Raw genomic sequence first — 17,882 nt, 5'->3', positions numbered from 1 at the left:
CTTAGGCACAGTAAAATCAACTTCTGGGCTAGGGGTGTAGACATGCAGATGACTGGGGAGAGGTGAAGGTATGCAGGAGGAAGAACTGATGGCTCATGGCAACTGTCCTCAGAGATAACACTCCCAGGGGAAGACAAGTTCATCTAGGATAGGAAGTGAAGCACAAAAGGATTTAGGAAATATGCAACTATATGTGCATATATCTCATCAACGGGGAGGGATTTTTATTTTTGTCTTTTTTTTTCAGATAAGGGCTCATGCAGCTAAGGCTTAAACTCTCTACGGAGCTGAGGATGATCCCGCTCCTGCATTTCTAAGCCTCCTGCTTCCACCTCCCAAGTGCTGGCACACACCTCCCAAGTGGTGCCACCACACCAGCCTGGGTCGTGGGAGTGGCTGTCTGGACCTTTTCATGGGTTTTGGTGTAAGTAGTACTAGTACTAGAACTCAGGGTCTCATGCATGCTAGGCAACCACTCAACCGCTCAGCTGTATCTCCAGCCCTTCCTTCTGCAGGATTGAGTAAGGGTCTCACTATGTAGCCCTTGCTAGTTAGGAACATGCTATGTAGACCAAGCTGGCCTGGACCTCACAGAGATCCACCCACTCCTGTCTCCAAAGTGCTGGGATTAAAGGTATATGCTACCACCTATTTGTTTGTTTATTGTGTATGTGTTTGAGTGTGTCACTGCATATGCACAGAGGTTGGAGGACAACTTACAGAAAATAATTCTCACTTTCTACTGTGTGAGTCCCAAGGGTGAAACTTCAGCCCTCGGATTAGGCAGCAATAACCTTTACCTACTAGGACATCTTGCTATTTATTTATCTAAAAACATTCAGCGTAAAAAGAAGAAAATCTGATTATTGGGATTTCATGTGGTTACCGTTTTCTTTTAACTATCTGGGGGATGGAGAGTCTCAGCAGCTAAGAACACGCACTGTTCTCATTCCTGAGGACCACACTCAGTCCCCAGCACTCAGGCTGGGCAGTTCACAATGCCTAAAACCCCAGTTCTAAAGGGATCCAATACCTCTGGCTTCCATGTGCACCACACTCACATGTGTGCAGGAGTGCACACGCACATACAAATACACACACACACACAAACGCACACACACTCAAAATAAATGAAAGTGCCAACTGTGGTGGAGCACACCCTTAATCCCAGCACTTGGGAAGCAGAGAAAGGTGGATTTCTGTGAGTTGGAGGTCAGCCTGTCTAGATAGAAAGTTCTAGGCCAGCCAGAGCTATACAGAAAAACCCTGTCTCAAAACAAACAAACAAATCTGTATTTTCTAATATTAATGGGGGTAATTTGCCTTTATCACAATAAAATAGGAATATTTTTCATGAAGAGAAAGCTGCAATTTGATCACATGTGAAAAATGCTCTTGGGGGCTCTGGGGCCCACTGACACATGTTAATGAAGAGAATGAGAGTAGACCTGAGGCCTGTGCTGGCTGCTTCAAAATGTCTCTGAGGGATGATGATGAGGTTTCTTTTTTTCTTTTTTTTTTTTTGGTTTTGGTTTTTGGAGACAGGGTTTCTCTGTGTAGCCTTGGCTGTCCTTGAACTCACTCTGTAGACCAGGCTGGCCTCGAACTCAGAAATCTGCCTGCCTCTGCCTCCCAAGTGCTGGGATTAAAGGCGTGCACCACTACTGCCTGGCGATGATGAAGTTTCTTAAATCAGTACATGTTCGCAATCCTAAAACCTAACAAAAATTACATGCCAGACTAGAAGGAATTTAATTTATTTAATTTTCCCCCTGCTTTTTTCTAAATTACTATTACTGGGAAAAGCTAAGTGTGTTTGACCTTGGATAGAAACTCAAATTCTGTCAACCCCATGATCAGTTCTTAAAATGCGCGCGCGCGCACACACACACACAAACACACACACACACACACACACACACACAGACGGGGGGGGGGTGCAGGGGGAGAAACCAACCAAACAGAACGTCAGTGAAGAGGGTGGCGCCCTTTTAGTGGCACATATTTATATCTCAATCCTTGTTGTAAGATCATAATTGAACATACTGACTTCTAAGAATCTGTGGAATTCATATCTAAAAGACAAAACTGCTAATGTTTCCAACCAAACTCCTCAACAACCCTTTCCCAAGAATCAGAGGATGGCTTAGTTTCATACTTTTATGAGGAAGAAAGCTGCATCATAAGTGGGAGCTTGGTGGGTTCTGGTCATAGCACTGCTCTAAACAAGTGATTTGGGCATAATACGAAAATCAAACAGATGAAGAGCAGGCCAGGATAGTTCATTTTCAGGAAAGAATTCACAGGCAGACTGGAATACTCGGTCTGGGTGCTCATCTTGCCTTATCGGACAGTTATCACTGTGAAACTGTGGATATGGATTTAAAAGATGAATATCAACACCTGGTGAGCTCATAATGAAAGATACACCAGAGCCAGGCACATGCTCACTGTTGTTTATATGTGAGGTATTTCACCTATCTATCTATCTATCTATCTATCCATCCATCCATCCATCCATCTATCCATCCATCCACTATTTATCTGTCTATCTTTGAGAGTCTCATTAGACAGGCAGGCTTGCCTAGAACTCAATACTTGGCTTAGTCTTTGTAGTGCTGGGATTACGGGCATGCACCACCTTATGCTTTCTGCTGGTCTAGTCACTCTGTACTTTCTCACCTACCCAGAAGAAGGGCTCCTGCACACACCATCAGAGTGAAAGTGTGCTCCTAATTCTGACCATTCTCAACCTCCTCCATTGAGGAGAGCCAGCTATTTAAGCTTGGGGAAAGAACTAAGGCCTCATTCTCAGCTGGAGAAACCAGGGGGCCTGTGACCTGTCACCTCCACAGAGATGTACAGCCTACTGCTCCACACAGCTCAGTCTGCACAGCAGCATCTTTATTTCTCCATCATTCTTTGGTCTTCCTAGCTTCTTTGCCTTCATGGTCATTTTGGTGCACTGCTATAAAGCAAGGCTTGCCCTATGCCATGACATCCAACAAGAGACAAGACATGGACCTCGAGGTATTCAAAGATTAGGAGGAAGATAAAGATTGGAAAATAATTTGTAACTGAGAGGTAGTATAGGCACTGGGGTATCTTACAGGAGAAAAACCAGAGCTCTGGCTAAGATAAGAAATGGTGACATGGCAAGGGACTCAATAACTAAAGCAATGTCAAGATAGAACAAAGATGGAGGACCTACAGCAACTGACTTCAAAGATTGCTACAGTGTGCTCAGAACACAAACAGGGCAGCATTGGCCCAAGGACAGCCTAGCTGGGTCTGAGCTAGCATGCATCTGTGCTAAGCTGCTTCCTCCTTGCTTCTCCCCTACCACCCCCCAACTCCTTTCCCTCCCTCTCTCCCTCCCTCCCTCCCTGTCTTTCTCTTCCCCCTTTCTTCTTATCTTTTAAAAAAGATGCACTACTTTATGTGTATGAGTGTGCTGCTTGCATGCATGTATGTATGTGTATTATGTGTGTGCCTGGTGCCCAGGAGCTAGAGTTACAGGAGGTTGTGAACTCCAAGTAAGGTGCTAGAAACTAAACCCAGGTCCTCTGCAAGATCAGTAAGTGCTTTTAACTGCTGGGACACCATTCCAGCCCCTCTTCTGATTTTGACAAAAGTATTAAGATCATCCAATAAGGGAAAACTGTCTTTTTAGCACTCAGGGTGGGAAAGCTAGATATCTACATTCAGATGCAGTGAATCCTCACCTCACACCATAAACAAAATTAACTCTAAGTGGATTAAAGACTTAAATGTAAGAGCTAAGCCTATAAAAATCTTTGAAGAACACCAAGGATTTGATTCATCGCTAAGTAATCTATTCTTGTTAGACTTCAGCAATATAGGAAGACATCATGTAGGAAATGAAGAGTCAACCCACAGCATGGGAGTGAGCATAACAGCTGCTACAGGCTCTAAAAGAACTTTCATCACTTGGGAAACTGAGGCAGCAGCACAGAAAGGTTGAGACCAGCCTGAGCTACACAGCAAGACAGTCTAAAAAGCAACACACACACACACACACACAAATAAACAGAAGGAGGAACACACACACACACACACATAAACAGAAGGAGGAAGAGACGATGATGGCCTTCTATAACTCAACAATAGAAAGTCAAGTTTACAACGCCCGAATGGTAAGGGTTTAGCCAATATTTCTTTAAAGAGGACAGGCAGACTGCCAACAAGTACGTCAAGAGATGCCCACTGGCACTTTATCTTAGTCACCAGAGAATAGCAGTGAGGCCACAAGGAGACATGTCCTCATACCTGTACAGATGGCCACACTTTTAATACATGCAAAGTAAGTATTGGTGGAGACGTGGAAAGTTTAAACACTTCTACTGTGCTGGTGAGAATGTCAAATGGCAGATAGGGAAAACCATGAAACAGTGCCTGGAATTGTACATGGAAGTTACCATGAGATCCATCCACCAGTTCCTCTCATAGGTATGCACTGAAGAAAATTAAGAACATACACTCACACAGATGTTCACAGCACTGTTCCCACCAGCTGGAAATAACTGTAACAAGGAAACAATGGAGTATCACTCAGCCATTACAGGAACAGACTAGAGGCTGGGTGGGGAGTTTAATGGTACAGCACATGCTTGGTGTCAGCAAGGTCCTGGATTCAACCTCTAGCATTGTTTTAAAAATGGCATGTGTCCAGGTGTGACAGTGCACATCTTTAGTCATAGTACTTGGGAGGCAGAGGTGAATCTCTTGTGTGTTTGAGAGCATCCTGGTTTACATAGTAAGTTCCATGTCAGCCAGCATTTCACAGTAACACCCTATCTGAAAACAAAAACAAACAAAACTCACAAAAACACAAAAAATCAAGAAAGTACAGTACTGACACATGGCATACTATGAATGAACTCTGAAAATACAGTAAAGCATAGGAAGTTCAGCAGGCTAGGTAATCTATACAGACAGGAAGTAGACTAATAGCTGTCAGGAAACAGGGCATGCTGGGATAGCTGCTGAGAGGTATGTGTGTTGGGGTGGGCATTGAGAGGTGGGGGCTTCCTTTTAGGGTCATGAGGATACCCTGGAATGAGACAGTCCTGGTGGCCCTGTGGTCACGTATGTTTACTAAATTCTCTTAATTTGGACATTTTAAGGGGTGACATATACTCTGGGATTTGTTTTGGTTAGTTCGTCAACTTGAATCCAGGTTTCTGCCCTGACTCCCCTCAGTGATGGAGTAAGACCTAAGATCTGTAAGCCTTTCCTTCCCAAGTTGCTTTTGGTCATGGTGCTTTATCATAGCAATAGATACTCCAACTAAGAAAGGAACTATAGTTCAGCTTTTTAAAGGGGAGATAGATATCAGAGCTCACTCCTGAAAAGGCTGGGCTTTCTGGGTAGACAGTACTTCAAGGAGATTCTAAGCAGAAAGGTCAGAGCAAGGGAGGGCTGGACACCACCAGAAAGCAGTACATACTCAGTTACATTGACCCGCCTCCAAGCTGGGGTAGAGGGTGTGTGTATGGGGACAGTACAAACCGCACAGACAAGGTGTCCAAGGTACTGACAGGAAATACGGCAACTTACTAGTTATTCAGCCTTCTATGCTAACTGAGGACATCCCAGAGCTTCGGCCTCCCAGGACAATGATGTGACCAGTCGCTGGGCTCCATCCACCTTGTCAAGGAGCCTCCTTCCCTCACCTCAGTACCAGTCCTGGGCTCTGCTGGAAGCCCACCCCCCACTGCCCTCACTATTTATGAAATACACCTATTTATTTTATTGGTTATTTTGAGTTTTCTCCCAGCACAGCATAAACTTGAAGACAGCCTTGCCTGAGTCCAGAGCACTCTGTAACTTCCTAAGGCAGTGACAGAGATCGGCAATTTTGACAAACTGACTTTAGTAACTTTAAAAACTCCAGCTTCCACTGCAGTCCTGTTTGAACAACCTCCTCATCATGAATTCCTTCCAGAGAACTGGACCATGCCCTGTCTGCCTTTGGTTTCTCGAATGCTGACTGTTGGATTCTGCTTTTCTCCTACGGCCCCAATTTCCCCTCTCACCCCACAAATCTGCCCATTCTGCTCACATCTCCAGCCTCCACCTACTAGATGGAGTACCTGGGGACAATGCCTATGCCTGCAACCCCAGTACTGTGCTAGACAGAATCCAAGATGGACTAGTTATCCAGCAGCAAACAATGATGGAATCAGAGACAGAAATAATCACCATCACAAAGGTTTGAAAAAAAATCCTATAAGAAACTCCATGAAACTGAATGCAGGGCTCATGCTGAGTCAGTCAGTGAGCACGGCCATGTTTACTTTAGTCTCCTGGATCTCATTTTGCTAGAGCTCCAGAAGACTCAGACAAACAGGAATGGCCTTCCAACTGCTATGTTCCCAAACCTATGGTTGTCCTATGATATAAACATAAGACTCTGGAGGTATGGTTGATACTTTCTGAGGTGCACCTGGGGAGAAATGGCTGGCGAGGAAGAGGAACTCGAGGGAAGTCTGCCTAATGAACTGACAGTTCATATAAGCAACACCTGGAGTGTTAAACCCACTCCACGTGTTACTTTACAAAAAGAGAGAGAGAGAGAAAAAAAAGATTCCACTCTTCCTTCGGTCAGTGTGAAAATCTTTTGGCAGCTGTGCTCCAGGCTGCAGTGTGGCAGCTGAAGAGACGGCAGCTGGAATGGATCATACTCAGGATGCACAGAAGGTTTGCCAGCAGTGAGGGAATAAACCAGAACCTAGGAAATGAATCCTCACAGCTCCACTCCACAGTCCAGCCTCAAACTGCCTGCTTACAGTGTGTGGCTGGGGATCCCAGCTGGGCACAGGATTGGTCTTGAGAACAGCAGCTGCTTCTCAACTTCCTACTTCACTCCTTAAACCCCAAAGCCAAAGTTTTGGTTTAATGCTATTTTTGTTAAAAAGTTATAATCTACTATAAAACCAAACTCAGACCAAATGTCTACTTCCTGAGGCGTGGTGTTCCTCTTGTCAAGATGGAGGAACCTGGGCTTTCTGAGTGCTTGACAGGCACCCTCAAGTACTTAGTTGCTGTCCACTTGCACAGCTCTGAGAGGCCTCCAGTCAGATGCATTTTACACCGGGAGATGGGTCTGCACAGGTTTAGTCATCTGTGCAGTGCTCTCAAAAAAGAAAACCAGAAAACTTAGGTCTGTCTGATCCAGTGTTAAGGTTCCTCCCACTGCCCTCTGTCATAAATTCTGCAATTCTGCCTAGTTTCCCCAGACAAGTTATTCTTCCAAAACCTAGACAAGTATTCCAAGAGTCCATGACTAGATAGGTGTTGGCAGGCTTTATCTGGACATGGCCAACTAGGCCATGCTTTTGCTTTGTGGGTTATAAGGTCTCTGCTATAACCACTAGTTTCTACAGCTACAGCAACAGCCTCAGATAGTGCTTAAGTGAATGAACATAGTTATGTTCCACTAAGACTTACAGGAACAAGTGGTGGCCACTTGTTTATTAATGGTTTATTAATCCCTGCTTTACAAGGCTGTGTTGGGCTTAAAAGTCAACAAAGAATTGCCTACTTTCTACTTAATCAGTAAACAAGAAGTCTTCAATATAGTCTAGACACTTAAGGAATACTTTTGTTCTTTTTTGAGACAGGGCCTTCCTGTGTAGCGCAGGCTAGCGTTGAACTTGAAACCTTCCTGCCTCAGCTTCTAAATCCTGAGATCACAGGCATGACTCACCACATTCTTCAGGAATTTATGTTGTTGGGGAAGAAAGAACAGGCATATAAAACCCCAAAGAGCAGCATATGGTAAATGTCAAAAGGGCCATAGAGGGCTGATGGCTAAGGGTACATGAAAATCTGAGTGCACAGACTCATTAAAGTATTTAATACTGACACCAAAGCTCAAAAAGGGCCAGAACCTCTCAGAGGGCAGGGAGTCTGGAGTCACTGCTGCAGAGCTCACCAAACTGCTCATCTGGCAAGAGCACTGACAGGTTTCAGCAGGAGCCAGATGCTGACCCAAGAACCCATCTCCTTCAGACTCACCCCCAGCCCACAAAAGCACCAGCAACCACCGCAGGTGCCAGGTGAGCCTAGCAGGAACTCTGGGGGATCTGCCCACAGCCCTCTCTGCTGACACAAAGCAGGGTCAGAACATAACAGGAAGGGCTGTGGGAAGGCTTGTCAATCACTGGTAGGAGGCCAGCTCCTAAAATCTTACCTTGCTCATGGCAATCAGGGCAGGGTCACAGGCTGCATCCAGATCCTGAACCAACAGCTGGATGCTGCTGGAGATGACACTGCAAGGAAACAAATTGCTGTCGTCACTGGTCCAAAAAATGATGGGATGCTAGACATGCCCCCCCTCCCATAGGTGTTTTTGAAATATGTACAAAATTTTAAAATTTCATTTCTTCATGAAATCTTAGGTTTTAATCACTAACAATGGAAGAGCAGCTGGCTCTTCATGTCCTGTTTTATTTGGGGATGTCTCACCCAGTAAGAGCCCAAACTTCTAAGGCTACTCCTATAACTACTAACCCCAGATCTCTTTTTGAGTTCTTCTCTAAAAGCATCTGTATTAAAGACTTGTTTAAGTCAGAAAGAGGAGGAGGAGAAAGAGAAGAAAAAGGAGGAGGAGGAGGAGGAAGAGGAAGAGGAGGAGGAGGAGAAGGAGGAAAAGGAAGACGAGAAGGAGGGAGAGGAGAAAGAAGAGGAAAAGGAGGAAGAAGAGAAGGAAAAGGAAGAAGAGGAGGAGGAGGAAGAGGAGGAGTACTGGACAATGGGGCACTGCTTCTCATGGCTGGTGGAGAATGAATGCCCTGGGAACTCTCTTAGTAGAAACTAAAGCACACAGTGCCTGTGAAGAATAAAGGCTGACCTGGAGCAAGAGCCTGGAAGGTACGTACGTGCTGAATGTGTCCATTTCTCCTGTGAGATTAATTCGTTCAGTCAGACTCACATCAACTTTTTCTTTGAGTTTTTCTTCTAGCTGTTAGAAAAGGGCAGAAGCAGAAGTGTGTTTAATGATTACCCAAAGGTGTTCCATACTACTGAGGCTCACAAAGTGACGAGCCAGACAGTTTTAGACACAACATGGGACACATCCCACAGGATGTGAGGGAAGTCCCATTCCCTGGCTTCATAGGTGAGGACTGTAATAGTCATCCAAGGCAGCAGGTGACAGGGTCAAACAAGCTTCCTCGAACCCAGCTCCTTTGGCACCACCCTGGGCTTACTTCTTAGAACACATCAAAAGCTCATATGGTCTGTCCTCTGCAGGCTCATGCTTTGAGTGTTTGGTCCCTAGTGGTGGCGCTATTTTGAAGGCTGTAGAGCCTTTATAAGGTAGAGACTAGATGTCCAAAGCTGGTGAGAGCATTTGAAGGTTACAGGAGAGCCCTGCTTCCTGGCCAATAGCCAGGAGGAGTCTCTGCTCATGTCTGCACAGTCAGGAGTACTGCTGCTCTTTCCCAGTGTGGTGGACTGCAATAACTCTCCTCCCTTAAGCTGTATCTGTGAAAAGTAACACACATGGTTTCCCTGCTTACCCTGTAACATGTAGCCTCACCCACCACTATTGGGAACTTTTAATGTGAGTGACAGTAAAATCAACCAAAATGTTTGCTCAATATTTCTATGGTCATCACTGTGCCAACGTGCCAGATAAATACATCTTCACCTTGGTTAGCTCAGGGCTTAGGGTAGGAATACTATATCCTCCGGAAACATGGAGAGACAGACAATGATCAGGATCTGTGCATACCTAAAAATGCCCTGGGGATTGACAAATTGAAATCTCTTAACTCAACCACACTCACTCTAAGGAGATGAATGCTTTGCGTTAAGATTTAAAGTGCTCTTAGAGGGATGGAGAGATGACTCAGCTCCCAGCACCCTTATGGTGGCTCACCACCACCTCTAACTCCAGTTCCAGGGGATCCATCACCCTCTTTTGGCCTGTGGGTACTGTATAAATGTGGTGCACATACTTTACATAGACACACATACATACAGATTAAAAAACTTAAAAAACAAAATGTCCTTAAAGGTGTGCAAACAAGGGTAACATTTTTAGAAGGCAGCTTATAAATGTAATCTGCCAATTTCACATTTAGAAATGTATTTTCATGAAATAAAGAGAAGAATGTACAGAGCCATGCAAAGATTCTTGGCACATTTATTTCTGCCACTACTAAGGGGCGAGGGGGTGTTTAGAGAACTCAATAGGTCAGACTCTGCATTTGTAAAGTTCTTCCCAGAAAGGGTTTATATTACTGGAAACCTGGTCACCTATGAGGGAGGATGGGACAGTGTGCCACAAGTGTTCACATGCTCCAGGGGCCTCTGCTACTTATTGAAGAGAAGTCCTAACTTTAAGCATGGCATGGCGCTTGTCTATCTCTCTGGCCCCATCTTGCTATCTTTGCCTTGCTTCTGGCATTTATAATTTCAGGGTCCTTGTCTCAGGACTTTCTCACCCCATACTTCCTCTAAGATGCCCCTGCTCTACCTCCTGACCAGCACCCCATTTCCTAGCCCTCCCAACTCCTCTCTTGGTGTGTGTTTCTTCTCCCACCCTTACCACAGAAAGGCAGGGAAACCCTAGCCTGCTTGCTTGCTATTTGATTTCCACCTACTCTAAGTCTCCTGACAGGAAGACTAGTGTCTAGTAAAGCTCTCTTGAAGGGCTGACAGAATGCACGAGAGACTCACAATGGGTTGAGAAAGCTGAGGTGATACTGGTATCAAAAGATGTCCAAGACAGCCACGTGTGCTGGACTGGAATCCCAGCACTACAGAAGCAGAGACAGTGAGAACTGTTGTAATCTCGAGGCTAGCCTGGGCCAACAAGAATTTGTCAGCTGGGCATGGTGACACAAGCTTTTAATCCCAGCACTGGGGAGACAGAAGCAGGTGGATCTCTGTGAGTTTGAGGCCAGCCTGATCTACAAAGCAAGTCCAGGACATCCAGGACATCTATGGCTCTACTATACAGAGAAATCCTGTCTTGACACCCCACCCTCAAAAGGAGAATTTGTCAGAGAGAGAGAGGGGGGGGGAGGGAGGGAGAGAGAGAGAGAGAAGATGTAATACGGTCAGTCTGATGTAGAATTTGAGACCATTTTTATTTAAAAAGATAAATGCAGGGCTGGAGAGATGGCTCAGTGGTTAAGAGCACTGGCTCTTCTTCCAGAGGTCCTGAGTTCAATTCCCAGCAACCACATGGTGGCTCACAACCATCTGTAATGGGATCTGATGCCCTCTTCTGGTGTGTCTGAAGAGAGCAATGGTGAATAAATAAAATTAAAAAATAAAAAGGTAAATGCAAAGTGTTTGGGAGGACATGTAGTAAGATGGAGAGCAGCAGCTGCTTGGGAGGAGGAGGTGCTTTCGCACACAGCAGCACCATCCTCCTTACCACAGCTCTGTGCGAGGTGTGGGTGAGTACCACTGAATGCTCTCAGCCCTATAGTAAGTCTGAAAATCAAGTAATACATCATCCAACTTTACCCTTAGTTTTCAATGTTGTTTGGATACTTTGTAAAATTTTCTTGCTTAGGGGCTGGAGAAATAGCTCAGTGGTTAAGAGCACTGACTGTTCTTCCAGAGGTCTTGAGTTCAATTCCAAGCAACCACATGGTGCCTCACAACCATCTGTAATGAGATCCAATGCCCTCTTTTGGTGCTTCTGAAGACAGCTACAGTGATGAGATATATATATATATATATACATATATATATATATATATATATATATATGTATATATATATATATATATAAAATAAATCTTAAAAAAATTTCTTGCCTAAAAGGCCATAATTCCCAAACACCCCAATGCACACTGGTGAGCAGGACTGAGTTTTGAGGGCACAATTCAATCCACTACAATTCCTGAGTCTGTGATGACTATGTCTTGGATTGGTCACTTTTTGCATGATTTCTCAAGTTCACTTTTTAAAAACGATTTTATTATTTTATATATATGGTTGTATTGCTTGCATGTATATATGTGTGTCACCAAGAGTACTTGGTACCTGTAGGCCAGAAAAACCAATCAATCCCTTATAAATGGAGTTACAGATAGTCGTATGCTGCTATGTAGATCTGAGAATTGAACCTGGGTCCTCTGGAAGAGCAAGCAGTGCTCTAACTGCTGAGCATGTCTCCAGGCCCCATTATGCTTTGAGACGGGGTCTCTAGTGCAGGCTAGCCTTAAGCTCTCTATGTAGCTGGAGAAGACCCTGAACTTCTGAGTCTCCTCTTTCACCTCTCAAAGACTGGGATTTCAGTACAGATGTGCGTCACCATGCCAATTACATGGAGCTGGGGACGAAACTCAGGGCTTCACGCATGCTAGGCAAGGCCGGACCAACTGTACTGCATCCTTAGCCACTCTATCCCCTCGGCCTGGAATCAATCATTTCTCCAGGAATCTGTTTCCTCTAAAGGAATGTGGCGTTCAGATATCTTATAGGTGGCTCAGGATGCACTCACTTTTATAATCAGTTAGATGGTTTTCATTACATTTAAAAAAAAATGGCTACACAAGTCATCAAAATGGTCTCTGATTTACCAATGCTTCTAAAACTTCTAAGAATCTGTTCTAGAAATACAATATAAAACTTTTAAGATACTACATTCAGAAGGATGTTTTTGTAAGATTATTTGTAGAAGCAAAACTTTAAAGCAGTATAAATAATTACCAGGGCTATTACTAAATATCCACAAATCCTCTAATGAAAATGTACATCCATAAACAGTAATAATAATAATAAGATATTTTAGTAACAGGAGAATGCTAAGGCACCAACACGAACAATAAAAGGATATAACGGTGAACTAAGGAGGCTGGAGAGGTGGCTCAGCGGTTAAGAGCACTGACTGCTCTTCCAGAGGTCCTGAGTTCAATTCCCAGCACCCACATGGTGGCTTACAACCATCTGTAATGGGATGTGATACCCTCTTCTGGTGTGTCTGAAGACAGCTACAGTGTACTCATAAATAAAATAAATAAATCTTTAAAAAAAGAAGTGAACTAAGAAAACCATACAAAACTATGTTTATAAAATAACCCAAGCTGCTAATGGGATTGATTATTTGAGGATGATGGCATTAGGTGTAGGCTTTCTGAGTGTGTGTGTGTGTGTATGTGTGTAAGAAAAGTGTGTAAGAACACAGCAGGGCACAGCTGGGAATGAGGCTAGGCTCTGAAAGGAGCACTAAGTGTAGAGGTGCTGTGTGTCGCTTTCCTCATTTGGCGTACAAGAGTGTGTTAAGAGCTGGGTGGTGGTGATACCGGAGCACGTCTTTAATCCCAGCACTTGGAAGCAGAGGGCAAGCTCTGAGGGTTTGAGGCCAGCCTGTCTACACTCTGAGACCCCGTCTGAATCTCTGAATCAAAGTGACACTATCTTATGTGTCTTTTTCATACACTCTAAACACCTATTTTCTTCACGAGGGGCTCGAGCATCTGTGTGTATGTGTTTGTGTGTGTGTGCGTGTGTGTGTGTATGTGCGTGCCTGTCTCTGGCTCCTAGGCCAAAGTGGTCTATGAGTCATTCCCTGTATATGTGACCGCACCCCCAAGCAGAGTGCTACTGCCTTGGCCTTGGCCTCTGGGCCAAGCTGGCTGACCCTCAAAGAGTCTGTTGAACACTTCCTGTGCTCATGTCCTGGCACATAGGAGTGTCAAGCTGTCACGTCTAAACTGCCCCTTGCTCTGACTTCTTAGATGCTTAGGAAATAAGCATCAACATCAGGAAGAGCGGGATTCTCTCAGGTTGCTTCAGGCCAAATGGAGAGAAACAGCCTATAACCCTGTGGAGGGCTGAGCGGCAAGTTACTCTGGCTCAGCCTTCTGCAAAGCTAGTCTGTTGAATTGCCTTCCATTGGCTCCATCAGACGCCTCACCCTTTCTGCTTCACAGTCAACACCTCAAACAATGGTTGTTTGTTATGGTGGACAGAGAATGCTATAAAATGTCAGGAAAGGCTGCCTGATCAAAGGCTGCGTGATACCCAGAAGACAGTTTATTGATGCTTTTCTCATGAAGGACACTGTGCTACTGACCTACTTTTAAGAGGTCATGCCTGTTTGGTAGCTTACATGTGGGTGGAAGCTAGCTATATTTACCCTTGGGCAGTCTCTTGCTACATGGTGAGAGGCCAACCAGACTGCCCAAGGTGGCAGGAGACCTTAGTGGAGCTCACAGGTCCCACTCCAGCTGTGGGAGAGAGCTCTGGGAGGGAGGCATGCTCAGCTGGGTGCTCACCTGCTGGGTGGTAGCCAGACAGTACTCAGCTGTGCTCAGGATGCTGCAGATGAGACATAGCTCCTCCAGAGTGAACCTGGCCACTTCTGAGCCTTCCTTCTCTTTGAGCAGGCTGCTGATGGTCAGCCCCCCACTGCTACTGCTGGTTCTGAAAAAAAGGACAGGAACTAGTCAGGCTGCAGCTGCTAACTTGCTTCCTGGAGCTGCATATTTTATGACAAAGAAGAAAGCAGAGGAAAGGCTGGCTACAGTACAACTAAATCAACACACAATGGGTGTGCTTGCTCCTGACCTTACCTTGACTGCCATCTGTTCAGACCATCTCACCCACAGGAACAGGAAGAGACAACACCAAGAGAGCCAGTGAGCAGTCCTCACCTGAGATGATCCCATTCTCACCAAGGAGGCCATCGGGCCTCGTGCCTTGGCGTAGGATTCCCGAGGTGGAGACTTGTGTGTCCATGAGCACACAAGTAGAGACCAGAGTTGATGGGTGCCGTCCTCTATCTCTCTCCATCTGGTTTTGGATATAAGTCTCTCACTAAGTCCAGAGCTTGCTAGAGTTGGCCTGACTGGCTGCCACTGTGCCCTGGGGTCTTCTTGTCTCTGCCTCCTGCTGCTGTGATTACAGGTGAGTATTGCCAAGCCCAGCTTTTTATGTGGGTGCTGGAGATCTGAACTCAGCTCCTCACGCTTGTGCAGGAGGCACTTTACCCACTCAGCTTTCTTCCCGCCCCAATCCACCCATATCTTTAAACTTACAGCTGTGCTCACAGCATTAGAGGCCATGGAAGACAGCAGGAGGAGGGAAAGCTTGTTTATTAGGCACTCAAGGCATGAACACATTGAACAGGCTGGAGCTACATTGCCTCTGCTGCTGAGTAACTTTTTTTCTGTGTTGAATCCATGTATACTGTGTACATATACATAATAGGCCCAACTTAGTGTTGCACTGTGACCTACACTGGTGGCTGGGGGAACATGCCTGCTGACAGTCGTGGTCAGCTGTGGAATGTCATTAAAGAAGATAGCACCAGCAGTGGTCAGGCCCTTGAGAGCCCAGGAGGAGTGTTCTCCTCTTCAACATTCTTAGCAGTTTAGTAAACAACCCCAGCGTGGCTTTCCTTTGAGACTTCCATATTTAAGGGAGACTCAATTCCCTGCTGGGAGCAAGCAAGGAGAACAGGACTCACTTAGGCAGGTTGCCAGAGAGGATTTTCCAGGCGTATTCTCGGAGGTACTTCTGGAAGATGGTAGTCAGGGCGATCATGGGCTCGCCTGTGCTGAGCTGTGAGCACTGCACCATGCACTTCTTATAGTAGACGAAGAGGTCAGCACAGCTGGGGAGCACAGCACCCCCTTCGTCAGTGTTGGGCTTGGGTGGGCCCTGGGCTTTGAAATCTGCCACAAACCGGTCTATCAGCTCGCTGAGGTTTCTGGAAGAGCAGAAATGTTTCACTTGGAGAGACCAGGCAGGAGTGCTGTCTGCAAGAACCTAAGTTGTTCCCACACGTGCTCATTCCTGGTGTGATCCAAAGTTACATGTGGGCATATTTTATCCATGTCCCATTCACCTCCCTGCTGAAAAAGATGGCAATAATGAAGTCTGACATTTGTACACTGCCTTGTTCCAGGCATCTCATCGCCATGTCTGACCCTAGACCCTGGTGAGGGAAACAGAACATTGCTGCTCCTCCAGAAGGTGAGAAAACTGACACCTAAAACTGTCATAAAACCAGGTGGCAGAGCTGACTGGAGAACCTGCCACATGAGCATGCACCCCAGAGTGCCAAGCACCAGCTGCCCTTTCCACAAACCAAAGTCCTAAACACTTACGACAGACCAGGAGTCATGGCTGTGCTTTGTAATCATGTCACAGAATGCTAACTCTGAGCAGTAACCCTCGGAGGTACCTACTGTATTGTGCCCCTTCTCCAAAAGCCAGACACAGAAAAACACCTTGTCCAAGACAAGCAGGGTGCAAACCCCAGCAGCCCGGACCCCAACCTCATGTTTTTCACCAGCCTACAAAAAAAAAAAAAAAGGCTCTGATGGCAGCAAAGATGTAGACATCATGAACCTAAACGTGTCAGAGGATGGATGGCTTTAAACAAAGAATGTCTTCCTTCTTTAAGATGAATAGTTTTTTTCTGTAGAACTTTCAGAATTAAAGATGTTAAAAAAAAAAATCTTGGGATACAAGTGGCTTGGAAAAGTGGCTTGCCTGGTCATGGTGGGGAAGGTGGCTGGGATCCTGTTTCCACTGGATCTGTCTCCACTTTCCCAAGCAAACATCCCTCAAGTTGCCCTAGTCACTCCAAGTCTTCAGGAGCTGGAATCTAGCAGGGCTCTAACTACTGTCCTCTGCACAGCTGTGCTGTGTGGACAATGGGAGGCCCCTCTTGACATGTGGTATCTTTTTAGCTTGCTGGCTAAGGCTATAAGAATCCAGCTGTGTTTTAAAAATATATTTATACAATAAGAAGAAAAAGGCAAGAACCACACACAGCATCGATTAGCAGGAATAGGAAACAATTGACATTTTACTCTGGTGCTTTTGTTACTCAGCTTATGACATCCAGATGTGGCTGTTCTACCCAGGCTAGGTCTCTGTCTATGGAGAGAGGGGCCTCTTTAGCTGACCTTTGCAAGCGCCTTGGCCACCCCCACTTTTCACAAACTCTTCTTGCTCTACTGTCTCATGGACCCTCACCGCTTGTCTGCACAGAAGGCACCTAGGCCAGTCACCTCTGTGGCCCCATTGCTGGGCCTTCACCTGACACCTCCTGGTCAAAGCACCCTCCCTCTAGCTCTCTAGGGCCAGACCTCACTGCACAACTCAAACTAACACCTGCTCCCTCAGCTGGAACTGCCATCACCTGCCACTCAGTGCCACATGATTTGGTTTTGGTTTGTTCATCTGTTTTGAGACTGGCTTTGAACTGATGACTCTCCTCTTGTATTAGCCTCCTGAGTGCTAGGAGATAGTATGTGCCATACACCTGGCTCTTACTATTTTTTTTTTCAGGTAGGGTTTTACTATGTAGCCTAAACTGTCCTGAAACTTGTGCTTATCCTGTCTCAGTTTCCCCACTGCTGGAATAACATGTATGTATCACAGCACCTGGTTTTAGCACCTGAGTTAACATTTTTCTATATTATATAACAGGTCAAGCTTTCCCTATCTTGGTGCACAGTAGGTGATGTGAATCAACAGGGCCATTCCCTGATCTATGATGTAATTCCACAGTACTGGAGACAGCACTCCAGCTAGTATCTGCCATAGAACAGCTGATTTACTGCCGGAAGGTGTCTGTGTGCACTACTGGTCTCTCCTGGGATGGAGGTATTTGTTCATGCTCCTTCAGCCCACTGCACTGGGTGGTGTGTCAGGCTACCCTTCATGTTAGCATCCAATGTGTGTTTAGATGGTCATCTTCCACATTTTGTTCCTAAGGATGGGAATAAAGTGGTACAAAAGTAGAGAGGGATAGGGACAGTGAAGGAGGAAGAAGAAGAGGAGGAAGAGGAGGAGGAGGAGGAGGAAGAGGAAGAAGAAGAGGAAAGGAGAAACGCAAGGCAGAGAATGCACTGGCATCAGTTGAGGTT

The 17,882-nt window shown here is 45.6% G+C and overlaps 1 protein-coding gene across 1 annotated transcript in view; it reads right to left on the bottom strand.

Moving 5' to 3' along the window:
• Positions 1-17,882, bottom strand: part of Vps53 (VPS53 subunit of GARP complex) — a 134,363-nt gene that overhangs the window by 26,814 nt on the left and 89,667 nt on the right. Inside the window, exons 14-17 of the mRNA XM_028759203.1 lie at positions 15,467-15,709; positions 14,274-14,421; positions 8,907-8,989; positions 8,219-8,297 (exon numbers count right to left, since the gene is read on the bottom strand). Coding sequence (XP_028615036.1) covers positions 8,219-8,297; positions 8,907-8,989; positions 14,274-14,421; positions 15,467-15,709 — 553 coding nt within the window. The remainder of the gene's footprint in view (positions 1-8,218; positions 8,298-8,906; positions 8,990-14,273; positions 14,422-15,466; positions 15,710-17,882) is intronic.

This window comes from Grammomys surdaster, unplaced genomic scaffold (genome assembly GCF_004785775.1).
Source record: "Grammomys surdaster isolate TR1022 unplaced genomic scaffold, NIH_TR_1.0 126278, whole genome shotgun sequence".
In the NCBI taxonomy this organism is placed as follows: domain Eukaryota; kingdom Metazoa; phylum Chordata; class Mammalia; order Rodentia; family Muridae; genus Grammomys; species Grammomys surdaster.
This window is presented reverse-complemented; position numbering and strand designations above follow the sequence as displayed.